General features: G+C 38.6%; 2 protein-coding genes across 3 annotated transcripts; one reads left to right on the plus strand and one right to left on the minus strand.

The window, feature by feature from the left end:
• The first annotated feature begins 304 nt into the window (after positions 1-304).
• LOC120108742 lies at positions 305-961 on the plus strand. The gene has a single exon (XM_039122445.1). The coding sequence runs from the start codon at positions 305-307 to the stop codon at positions 959-961; it is 657 nt and encodes a 218-aa protein (XP_038978373.1).
• A 2,774-nt stretch (positions 962-3,735) lies between these two features.
• LOC120108740 (conserved oligomeric Golgi complex subunit 8-like) lies at positions 3,736-10,491 on the minus strand. Of its 2 annotated transcripts, none has more exons than XM_039122437.1 (7): positions 10,421-10,491; positions 9,645-9,941; positions 9,391-9,458; positions 9,237-9,291; positions 7,863-8,001; positions 4,595-4,779; positions 3,736-4,475 (listed from the first exon to the last, which is right to left on the minus strand). In XM_039122437.1, the coding sequence occupies exons 1-7, from the start codon at positions 10,454-10,456 to the stop codon at positions 4,185-4,187; spliced, it is 1,071 nt and encodes a 356-aa protein (XP_038978365.1). In that variant the 5' UTR covers positions 10,457-10,491; the 3' UTR covers positions 3,736-4,184. The 2 variants fall into 2 exon arrangements, with proteins under 2 accessions (XP_038978365.1, XP_038978366.1); XM_039122438.1 differs by having other exon boundaries at positions 9,645-9,927; positions 10,421-10,481.
• Positions 10,492-13,211: the final 2,720 nt, after the last annotated feature.

The following is a 13,211-nucleotide window of genomic DNA, read 5'->3' on the forward strand; positions in this document are numbered from 1 at the left end:
TGGAGAGCAAGCATTAAATATTTAAAAATCGTGAAAATAGTGTTATTTGAAAGTAATATATTATTTATAATATTATTTTTTAATACATGATTTTTTTTTGTTATAGAAGATTAGGTTAAATTAAATAAAGTTCTAGATGATGGGAATTTTAAAAAATTGCATTTAATAGATTTGTGGAAAGAAATGTATTCTTTTGGGCGGTGGTGCTGTGGCGCGCATGTGAAGGCGCATGTGAGAAAGAGGATCGCTATGGAAGGTGGCATGGGGTTGCCTTCCGACCAGGAGTATGTTGGCCAGACGAGGAATGAGGATGGGATCACTATGCGAGGTATGCTTGGATGCTGAGGAGACCATTGGCCACGTACTCCTCCGATGCCCTATAGCTGTGCAGTGCTGGAGATTGGCCTCGACGCTGCTCCCTCCTATGTGGCAGTCGGTGGAGGATATGCTCCGGTATCCGCGAGAGGCTACTCGGAGGCCGAGGGATGCTGAGACAGGATCCATTGTGGCTTACCTAGCCTATCACATATGGCTGGCTAGGAATGACCGTCTCTTCGAGGGCGGGCGGTTGTCCCCACGGGCTGTGATGGAGAGAGCACTGCGGCAGGCAGCGGAGACAGCTATGTTGGCCATGTCGGCTCCACCTGGGAGGACTAGGGATATCTGGGGTACTTGCACTGCTGGTTCAGCGTCCAGGTTTAGTTTCTTCTCTTGGGTAACCCCACCCCCTGGCTATCTTAAGGTGAACTTCGACGGTGGTATGGCGGAGGATGGCGCATCTGGGGGCGTGGGTTTCGTGATCAGGGACCACCGGGGTACATTTATCGCTGCTGGAGGACGGAGTATTTTGGCTGTTCGGTGGTGGGAGCAGAGTTGCAGGCTGCTTGGGAGGGCGTTTTGTTTGCGAGACGTGTTCTGGGGGCCGACAGACTTGTTCTCGAGGGTGATTGCTCTACAGTGATTGACGGATACGAGGAGTGGACACATATGGGGATGGTCACCCTTTGATACGGGACACTCGCAGTTTGGTGCGGGAGCTGACTTCCTGTCAGATTGCCCATGCCTATCGAGAGGCGAACAGTGCAGCAGACTGGGTCGCCTCTTATGTTGCCCGGCACTCTGGGGAGGCCTTCTGGTCTAGTTTAGATGGCGTCCCACACGCTTTATTTTGTTTACTTTTCTTTAATATGTCTGGTTGTATTCACGTTAGAGGTATATGAAATGAAATACCGTTTTGACCAAAAAAAAAAAAAGAGGATCGTATCTTTCGGAAAGCCTGTCATGATACCCCCACAAATGCATGTAAGCATGTTCGCGTGCATGCACGTATGAAGGTGTGTATGGTATAAGTATGTACATGGGACGTATGTCTGTCTGTTTTCTAAGATCACCAAAATATATAATTTTTATTTTAGATATTTTTAATGGTATAGATCATAATTAATTTTATAGATTTTCTGTTTGGATGCTAATAAATTTTGGATTTGAGTAGATTCTCTCCTGAGAGGAATGAAACTATTATTGAGTAATTTTTTTTTTCACTATTGAATTTGGATCTTAGAACTCGAGTAAAATATAAAATATATTAGTTAAAAAATAAAAAGTATTATTTTTAGAACTAAAAAAATATAGCTATTCTGAATAAGGGCTGGAGTGGGAGAAATTATTGCATGGCCATGGCATGGTGGTGCATGCCATCAATCATTGAGATGTGCTCATCTCAATGATGGCCTGCCACAATACACTATGGTGATTAATGGCATGCATCAGCACCGCGTTCATGTAGTACATACAGTCCCCCTCTTAGGGGCACGAGTCTCTCCTTGTTGTTGTTATTTTTTTTTTTTAATTTTTTTTTTTATGCTCTTTTTTTTCCTTGTTTCTTTGGAGATAAAGACAGTCCTTTTTCATTTTTGATATAATGACAACTTATGCTGAATGAGCATGTGTACACTCAGAAAGATTAGAAAAAGAAGTTGACGAGGAGGGAAAGAAACAGACTCGTGACTCTCCTAGAGGATTTTTCTCGAGTCATGCGCAGTATAGGAGGCAATCCAGTCAACAGCACTGTTTGTCTCCTAATAAACATGAGTGATTTGGAAGGAGTCCAATCCTCTTGAGAGCCTGCAGATGTCCTAAAGTACCAGGTGCCAGTCGTGTTTATTGTGCTGGCCTTGAATCCAATCGATCATCGTAGCCGAGTCACCTTCAAGATAGATAGTATCCGCACTAGAGCTAATCTCGCATAGGTGATGCCTATCCATGTAGCTTTTAGCACTGTTTCAATGACGGACTCGTCGAAAGTGCGCCGACCTCTAACTGCGACGAGTCTATAGTCATGATCGCTAATCACAAAACTCACTTCTCCTCTGCGCTTTGCGAGCACAAAATATATTGAAAGGAATAAACAGCCGTTGCACCTTAGCTTCCTTCTGCTCTCGGTTTGACTCGGAGGTGGTTTCAGCCATGGCAAATCCATCTACAACAGTTTACAACAATAACCAAACCGAGATAAGATGATGGTGAAGAGGATAAACACGATTCAATTGTTTATATAAACATGTAATTACAATAACCATAACTATCAAAACATTCTCCCACCTATTTGGGTTAGATTCTCACTTAACAAACATTTCCATTTAGGACTGCCTTTCATGTTACTTCAAGCTTTTTGATACTATTTTTTCACAATATCCATCCAAGTTTGTGCATCACTTCTTATCAGAAGCATATATGCACAGTTTGTGTTTCCAACTATGAGCAGATATGAGGGAAGGAAGGGAACCTCCTTGCTTCTCCTCCTCTACGGAGGGGGATCCCTTTCCTCTCCTACCGCCAACCCGGAGGCTGTCCGGGCCTATAACACGACGCGTGTTATTGCCAACGTGGAGGGGGATTCCACCAGGCCGTTCGAACCACAATTCGAGCTTTGCGGTTTAGGTTCAGGGTGGCAAACTGGCAATTAAGTTCCATAGCAACCATAGCACCGGCTAAAACAAAAAGAAAAATAAAAATTAAAATTTCCAACGAAATATGATATAACCCCACCCATGGTATAATAGCATCAGCGCCTGAACGGAAAAAATTACCAAATATTAGGCCCATCACGTTGTTAACAGGAAAGACTGATCAGACTCCAGTCGCAGTGGTAACCGAAGGCTGAAAACCCGACGCTCCCTGAACACGGGGTCTGAAAGTGCTACTGGTCGGCTGGTAGCCTGGATGGTATCAGGTATGACGTACTCACACGAAGGGTCGGGTCGGGCCGAGCCAGCTCACGGGTGGGGAGAGTATAAGTAAAATAGATCGGCGTGCCCAACACAGACCCGGTTTGTCCGCATCGAACATTCTCCTGGCGGGGTGGGGGGCCCAGTGGGGGCTGCTACGCGGGGGTGGGCTTGTCCCTTCCTCCCCCCCTTCTTCTCTTTTTTAGCAAAAAAAAAAAAACCCGATGCTCCCTGATCAACATGGTACGGGGTCATTATAATTTCAGTCCTTAGAAAACCATGGTTCACGGCCCAACAAGAAGCTGAAAAGATTGGCGTGATGTACTGAATTTTATCCACCCTCAAATTTTGAAAGTAACATCTATTGAATCCAAAAGTGTTTCCTTGTGATTCTATAGTTTATCGACCACCCTCCATCCTTCATTAATACTTTTGGATCTAGATATACCAAAAGCACCCACTATGATTAGATGCTAAGAACATTCTTGTTTTCTTGACATTTGATCGATAATCAAAAAATCAACAGAGAACTTCTTTGATGATGCACTTGGAATTTCATTTGATGTGTCATTCGGAAATTATACATTGCTATCAAATAAGATCACAATGCACTGCTTGAGTATGCCATACAAAGCTAGCAATTATATCTGAATAAATAACTAATTGATAACCAAAAAAGAAGCCTGTATAATCCATGACTAATGTGATGGCGAGTCTGTGGAAGCAGTGCATCGATAATCAAACTCTGAAGGACAGAATCATAATGCTGACCTGACTAGATAGCACTCACCCTGTCGATATCTATCATGCTGACTTCAGCGAAAAAGCCACATTAATCTCTGATAGTATAGCTCAATCCGCTTTGAAGAATCCAATGCAAAGGGAAACACAGGCAGAAGAACATGATCGAAAACTCATACAGCTCTATGCAGATATTAGCAGATCAAGCAGGAGCAACTATACACTGCTTTGCGTTTCTGCCTGCACTGGCCCTGTGTCATTTTGATCTGTATTAGCAACAGTAGAGTCTTGCCCATCGGCTGGACTTCCATTTTCAACCACCAAAGCACCACCATTTTCAGTTGTTTGCTTCACTTCTGCATTATCTACAGAGTTTTTAAGTGCTTTAACAGGGGAGGTCGTCAACAGTTGGCTGACGCCATCAAACATACTCCTACATTCTATGATCAAGGTTGCTCCATTAGGATAGCAGCGACCGAAGCAAGTTGCACAATAAGGATAGGCAACCTATATATAATCCCATCGCCCCATATAGAAAAAAAAAGGAAGAAAAGGGGAAACAAGTCATGAGCTGGGAAAAAGTATGTAAAGATCAGAAATTAAAATCAATGTAAAGGTCAGGTAACCTCGATGAATGCTTGACAGAGTGAACGGAAAAGAGTAGATTCATTCCCACGGAGCACCCGAATAGCATTATATCTAACTAGAGAGTCAGAAACAGCCTGTAGTCCCTTGACAACCTCCTGAGCCAGAACATGCTTTAGACTCAACGGGGCACAAGGCCGTAATTCATTCATAGCTGCTGAAATACCTGCATAAGACGAAATAAATGGAAAAAAAATGGGGAATGAAATCTCCAAATCAAAGCAAAAAATGCTGATCAAATTTAAATTATAGAAAACATGCAAGATAAACTACAAAATTACAGATCAATTTCATGTAGTTTTTCTAGTTTTGCCCATGGCAAAGAAAACCACAAGATGCTCTGCTCATAAATGATTGATACACATCCAGTTACAGACAAGTTTTTTGTTTGGAAAAAACTCTAATAGTACCGTTGCATCAACATTTACTTTTGTATTAAGAACTTTCACTACAGATAGCGACATGTTAAACATTTTTCTGAAAACTTTGTCACCCTTTTTGCACCATTAATCATTACATCCACTTGGTTTAAAAGCATTAGTTTTTATTAAATGCATAGTAATATATATGGCCATTGCAGCATTATCTACATCGCAAAGCCTACAGAAAAAAAATGACCAAAGTTATAATCAGATCAGACCAGAAGGTTAACATATGCAACTTAATCCACCCCACCAGATGACGAAATCCGAAGAAACTCCTCCGCCATATCATGTAGCAGCAGACATGCTGATTGTCAACTCAAGAAAATACTTTTTTTTTTTAATGTGCAGCATGTTCTTGTTTACACCTAGAAGAAGTGAAGAAATGGGGATTCACTTCCAGAGCAGATGAATTGATTTGGTACAACATTGGCTCATCAAGATGGATGAATAAGATTTCCCTTGCATATAAGCTAAGACAGACAGTAATTAGGATTTGAAGCAATCAGGCGATTAACATTAGTTTCACAAATAACAATTTTTTGACATTTGTCCTAATTAAGGCTTACACATTGTGCTCACTTATGTTAGTCATGTATGAGTGATTTCTTGGTAGGAAATATAAAAGTATAGCATCTTGTTTCACAATAATTGCCAGAAGACAACATAGAGAGAAATCAAAAAGCAACTGCTTTCCTATAACAGTAATATAAGATCAGCTCATTGTTATAACCTACACAAGTGAACAAGTGCATGGGTACGTAATTTGATTGCAATTCATAATTTTCAAAAAGCAGAGGTTTTTGAATGATTCTGCCATCATTTGTGGCTGAGGCCGGAAGGTTGATGAAACTCACAATTGCGTGCATACATGAAGTGGACTGTTTTTATATTTAAATTAATATAATTTGTTCTCCATCAAGAATAACTCGAATAGATCAAACAAAAATTAGATTAATTATAGAAGGAAAAGCAGATTTTCCTAATTTCAGAAATATCGAAGAAAAATAGTCAATATTTGATATGTTCTTGGTAACGGATGGAATATGAAAACTATAAATTTGACAAAAGAGGTTTTTCTTTAATTCACATATAGAAAATTACAGATACCATATAAAACCTCTAAGATTTTAATTCTTAAATACAGCACCATATATATCTATTGCTTGCAACATTTAACCATCTAGTGTAAATGTCCATTATGTTCACATAAAAATAATCGATGATCAAGAGAAAGTCAATATTATTTACTTTATTTGTTAACACATGTCTAATGCCTATCTAGCTGTCACCAAACACCCTACATGGCAGTCATTTCATTACCCATCCCTACTGCACCTAAATCCCTCTATTATTCGCCACCATACCTCTGTTGTCCCCCAATTAAATTTATAGGCAAGATTTATTTGATTATCAACTAAACACCCAAGTCTTGGCGATGCAACCATCCCACCCCATTACTACACTAAACATACCCTTTGATGGCTTTCTGCTAGAGACACAAGGCTCACAACTCTATTGTCTACCCCATTATTACACTAACCATGCAGCCGTGCCTCTCCATCACCTCAGCACCATGTTCAGTCTATCTTTCAACCACCATGGTAACTACTATGTTCTCCCTTAATGTAGAGCCCACCCATTCTTTCAAACTGCTCCTCCATCAAAGGTTACAACTTTTAACCCAACCTACCATACAAACCTGATTTGACTCTGTACTATGCATTCTTACCTGATTTTACTTTGTAAGTTAGACAACCTGATTTGACTCCATACTATGTATTCTTTTCTGATTTTACTTTATGGGCTCGTTTGGTTCGCAGGAAAGGGAGGGGGGAAAGTGTGGTCAACAGGAAAGTAATGAAATGCCTCTTGTTTGGTTGGAGTTTTCAAAGGAGAGAGATGGAAAAGTTGTATTCCCATGAGAATATGATTCCTACATTTCATGGGAAAGTCTTTCCCATGAGAAACATGGGAAAGTTACTTTCCCATGAGGTGGGAATCACTCCTTTTTTATTTTTTCCCAAAAAGACCCTTCAGCATTAAAGAAGCATTAAAGAGGCATTAAAGACCTAATTTTTATTAAGAGCATAATAGGAATTATACATAACTTTCCTAGGAAAGTGGATGGTCAACCAAACATAAGCACTTTGAAAATTTGTCACTTTCCCATGGTTAACCAAACATGCCAAAAGTGCTTTCCTAGGTATCCTCTTCCTAGGAATCTGATTCCCAGAAATCATATTCCTAGAAGGGAAAATACTTCCCGCGAACCAAACGAGCCCTATGAGTTAGAGCTGATATGAATGTGTACATTTCAGATTCTCCATTTATGTTTAAGAAGTCTAGCATGCAAGATTAGGATGAGTTTGGATGGAAAGTTTATTTTGATCTAAATGTTCAAATGTGTCACTTTTTTAGTTTACATAACCAAATCCATAATGATACCTTATCCCAACTATTTGGGGGGCTTATTCTAACACTTTATTATAATTTTTAACATGCCTTATCCAACTGGCTGTCAACCTAACATCAACACGCCACCTTCTTCATCTAGACATAGACTGGGACTGACTGACAGTGTCTATTAGAAAATAGTCTTTATAGAAAACAATATGTTACCCAATAGGAAAAATGAATTACCCGAGCACTTCCTCCTGAATCTATCCTATAAACTACTTCAGATACATGATGCTTCAGTGCCAGTGCATGCCATTTACATGATACCATTATATTTGTTCAGCACTAGAATAAAGCCTGATATATAACAAGAGAACAGAATCAATTCTGGACCAAGCAGAATCATAAGTAGAAAATCAGTACTTACCATTAACAAACACAGCAATAGGAGGATGCTCCATTAGAACAGAAGGTGGAGTCACATCATCATGGCTTTCATTAATCACTCCATTGGTTGCAAAGCCAACAGATGGCAAGGGAACCCAGCGATGTGAATCTAGGACAATCTAATAAAGGAAAAGGTCAAAATTATAATAAGAAACAAGTATTGCAAAGAAAAAAATTGTCTTGAATTATTCTGACCGTTCTAGGAACTAAAAGAATTGTTAACAAAAAACTTTAATATTGAAAAATGGAGATTGAAGTTGCATGCTCAGAATCTCTCAAGTTGTTGACTTGAATAGAAGATGCTCAGAGTCACCCAAGTTGTTGACTTGAATAGAAGATGCTCAGAGTCTCTCAAGTTTTGACTTGAATAGAAGATGCGAGAAAAATGATAGTAATATTCAAAATCCTGTCTTGATTCTGCTAGGAAGGTGAGAAAGGAAAGGTTGGGGAGGGAAGGAGGCGGGCGAGGGGTGGGTTAAGGGGGGAGGCACTCAAGCTAGAGTGATTGTTTACATAAATCTATGAAAAACATAATGTAGATATTGATAAGGATAAGTATGGAGCAATAGCAAGACTATTGTTAAAAGTGGTTAGGATAGCTAAAGTAAGCTTCTATTTGGCAGACTCCACAAGAGCTCAACCTTACACTTATGTTTCCTAGCTTTGGTAACAAATGAGATTACACTTAGTATAGATGATGTGATTTTGATCGGTAAGATGTGCTAAATTGGAATTATGGAAAGAGACATGGGGATAAGGGTGCAGATACAAGTAAACTATAGAGAACACATTTGGATATACTAATAAAAAATGAAGATCATGAATTGTATTTAATTGGGTTGCAGACAACATAGGAGAAAGAAAAAAAGAGTTTAAAAGAATTGCAACATAATAGGTGAAGTATACAGGTGCTTCTGCAATGTCATTGGATCATTGAATACCTTTGAGAATCAAAAAAGAATCGTATGATATTACCACGAGCGCCTATAGTTTTGTCTGGATTAAAATGTTGGGTAATAAACAGAATATAGGCACGATATGAATATCAAAGGTGAATAGAATCCAGTTTTTGATTCACAAAGCCAGAAAGGTTGGAGATTGAAATGTGTTAGACAAACTGCTGGAATTGCACAAGTAGGTGCTAAAATAATGGAGGACCAACCAAGATAAAAGGATGGGTAATAAAGACCTAAGGAGACCCTGATAACAATAAGGTCTTGAATTTGTGTAAACGGACGAGAAGGGATAAGGTCCACCAGTTGGCTAGTTGATGGAAAGAAATAGAAAAACCATTAGCCATGATCAATGAATAATACAGCACTTCATGAATGAAATTTCAAAGTTGCAAGCATACCTGAAAATTTTCAACTGCTATGTTCATATTCTTTGAGAATAAGTTAACAACTGCACTGAAGAAGATGAAAGAATGTCACTTCTAAAATGAAACTAACAAAATGCTAAAAGTGATCTAATAAATTGTTGGGAGCAAAACGGCTATGTTCATTTACTCTTCAAAAAGTAGTGGAAGCAAGCCTCGAAAATCCAATCCAACCAAGCCAAGACCCATCGCACAATACTGCAAAGAAGACAACAACTTGACTATCACCACTAATCCTACAGCAAAGGCAATGATAACTAGTTCCATGTCTGGCAATTAGAGGCACTGTTGTCCAATTGTACAAATGGCTGTGTTCATGCAGCCCAGAAGTTGTGGCGGTGTGGAAAATGGTGGTCTGTTTAAAAGGTATAGAAAACTTCTCACCATGCACTGATCAAGTATATTTGACAGTGATCCACCATCAGTGATCTTGGGAAGCATAACCTCCAGAGTGCAAAGGTGATTTTTAATTTGATGCATAGCCCAACTAAAAAGAAGTCCACCATCATAATTCTCCTCGCTCCCAGATTTATCATTGTTGAATATTGCTCTGTATTGATTAACAACATCAAACAGATTCATCCTGTGGCAATTTACCATTCCTTTCAAATATTCATAAACATTCCTCCGGTCCAAGTCGTCAAGAATGCCTGAAAGCCACGCCTCTCTGCATCTTAAGAACTGGCCACATAAGAGATGCTTAGTAACAGATGAAAGGCAATTAAATGTGCAGAAAATAACATATCAGTTCTGTCATATAGTATATGGTTACTTCAGTTTTTTATCAGTACCTGTGATTGTGGATGATAGGCTATCATCCTAATCTAAATTCAACTATTCCCATCATTTAACTACAGCCAGAAGATTAAAAATTGTTAATCATTATAGACTGTGGGTCTACATCTTTTAAGGCCTGATAATGAAATTCCTATAATTGCCACTCTGACTCTCTGAAAATCATCAGAAACCCATGATACATGAAAGCCAAGAACATTAAAAAGACATCAAACTTTCAATAGTGTGGCTGAACATACACAGTAGTACAATTTAACTAGCTATAAGCTCTAATCTAGTTTGAAAGGAACTTTTCCCTTTTTTGCAGGAATTACTGAATACACATGATAAACCAAAAAATGAATATGATTGAACATTGAACGCACCTGTAAACGCAATTCAGATTCACTGAATACTCCCATACGCCGCAAATGTGCAACAATACGTAGACACCAGGCAGCTGCACACCATCAAGATAAGCTCAGCTATAGACATCCATTGAAAAAAAAGGGAAATGCTTTTGGAGTCAAAGTAACGCCTTCAAAACATTAATCTCAAGTAGAATATAGGATGACAAGCTTATTATTGCAGGTAACTATGAGGAACTCTCAAAAGCTTTCAACATGCTATATAGGTTACCTGAATATTAGATCGAAGTTTCTGAAGAAGCTGAGAAAGTAGAGATTGCGTTGTCTTCCTGACTCCTATAGCTAGTGCCTGAATGACAGGTAACCTTGATGCCAAGTATCAAATGCCTAGCTATTATCATGGCATCTATAGCTAAAGAGAAAATTGGTTGGAACAGTTTTAATTATAAAAATGCAAAAAGTAGGCACTAGGCCTCAATAAGCAAAAGGACTTACTCAGCATGCATATTTGACAGTTTTTGAACAAAAGCTTCTAAATCAAGGGCCTCATCATAATTACCATTCCTAATACATCTGTGAAGCAAAATTGGACCGGATTGGTTTTTTCAGTAGAATTCCTAACGACATTCAACAAGACAAATAAAAGGAACAATTCTTGATTACATGAAAATAAACAATCCAAATAAACAATATATTGTGGTAATCCAAATCAAAATGGACCCAGTAAACAGGTGATGAAAATCATCTGCCAGAAATACATTCTGCAAGCAAGATGTTTTGTCATAACTAAAATAAGAAAAAAAGGGCGATAAAATAAAATCACCTAAATACTAAAATAAAGAATGGAACAACCAAAGGTAGAATCCTACGGGTCCTAATGCATGTGTTTTGCACATGAGAATGGAAAATGCAGATAAGCATCATGGAAGTGTATGTACTACGTAAGGTCCGCCGAACCAGTACCGGTAGGTGCATCGGTGGCCTACGATACCAGTTTGGTACCAGTTCGGACCGGTTCGTACCAGTGCCGAACCGGTTTGCTGCCCAGTGCGCGCCTGCGCGGTGCCTAGTGCACGCCCGCGGGTGCACGGACCGGTGTCCGGTTCACATCAAATACCGAGGCCGATTCGTACAGGTAAGCCTTTGTACCGCTCGGAACCATTTCCCACCGCCATACCATACCGGTCAGAAACCGGACTGGTCCAATACGGGCCGATTCAGCATACCATGATACTAAGATCATGGCATAACATGAGAATAAATAAAGCCATTAGCTTACTTAAAATAAAGAGAAAAAAAGTATTATCTTGGTCTCTAATGCAAGGTACCATCTCTTACTTAACAAATTAAATTTACTCAGAAGGCTACCAATGATCAACTAATGCCGTCATTATCAAACTTTATATAGCTATATTTCTTCCAAAACAACAATGAACATGGATTAAAAGATTCAATAGCAGGTGAACTGGAAAAAAGAAGAATGAACAAAAATTCATAACTGCAATCAGCAGAACGTTGAACCAGTTATCTTGTGTTGGCCATATAAGTTTAAATCTCCAACACTGGGAGGGAGAATAGTCAACATTTCTCATTTTTTCCTCTAGAGAGCAATACAAGAATTAAAGCTATTTCACCAATCACAACCAGACTTGTTTTCAAATTAGCCTCCTCTGGTTAATGGATGCACTTTGTCATTGCATAACAATCCAATGTTATATTGGATTACCAGTCCCTCTATATTAATGTCAAATTTCAGGGAACCGTTCTGATGAAATAAAAAAGAAAAAGAAAAAAAAAAGAAAAATTAAGAAAAAGAAAATACTGACAATTAGTAACATAGGCAAGATCCAAAACCTTAAATCCTATGACAATATTTTTTTCCTTAAAAAATCCCCATATGCTGAAGAAAGCACCTTAATGGAACAATATGTTGCATCCAACAATGAAAACAATGAAAGATGCAAAAAATGCACTTGCTGAATTTACAGTCCATAATAATTCCTAGGTGTCATTGAAAGCAAAATCATGAGAATTTGCAAAGCCAACTCAAACTATGAGCAATGAGACCTCATCTAGCATTTTAAAGATCTTAATGAAGTTAGGAGTCAAGTATATACGTGTCCCATTAGCTGGGAATTTCAAGCGGTCAAGCAAAGTACTGTGATTGGGCAAGTAATGTCTGATTAAGCTTTCTCTCCTCCAAAATTTGCTGTGCAGATTCAATAAATTCAGTACAAACCAGATGTAAGATTGGAATCTCCATTGATCTGCAATAAGTAGAAATAACTGTCAAGATCTGATCAAAAGTGCTTTGGGGTATAATCCTTGGGAGCATCCAATCTCTTGTAATTATCACACAAGTATATAATTACAGCATAAACTTGTAGGCACAAATAACATGTCAACTTTTTTCAGTAAATGCTATTTTAAGTATAGAGAATCAAACTTTGATAACGTGTTGTTTAAGAAAATTGAATTTATAATTTCATAACAGGTTTTAGAAGTGTTGTTTAACTAGATTGCTATTTAAGCATAAATTCATGCAGGCTCTACGGGGAGGTGAAATTTGGTGTCTATATCTATATACTATAAAAGAAAAACCCAATTTTGTTAAGTACTCCATTTTTAGTTTGCAGTTTCCCTTCCAAGATAAATCTGAATTCTTGAAAAGGCTAAGCACTCGTATAATTCTTGAATCAAGAATAGAAAAATATTAGAAAGAGGATGAAGAAGCTAACAGGTCAGAAGTTTTAAAGGTACCAGGGACCTCGAGATGCTTGTCGAAGTCGGTGAGCTGCCCCCGGATGAA

Source organism: Phoenix dactylifera, unplaced genomic scaffold (genome assembly GCF_009389715.1).
Source record: "Phoenix dactylifera cultivar Barhee BC4 unplaced genomic scaffold, palm_55x_up_171113_PBpolish2nd_filt_p 001525F, whole genome shotgun sequence".
NCBI classification, from domain to species: Eukaryota; Viridiplantae; Streptophyta; class Magnoliopsida; order Arecales; family Arecaceae; genus Phoenix; species Phoenix dactylifera.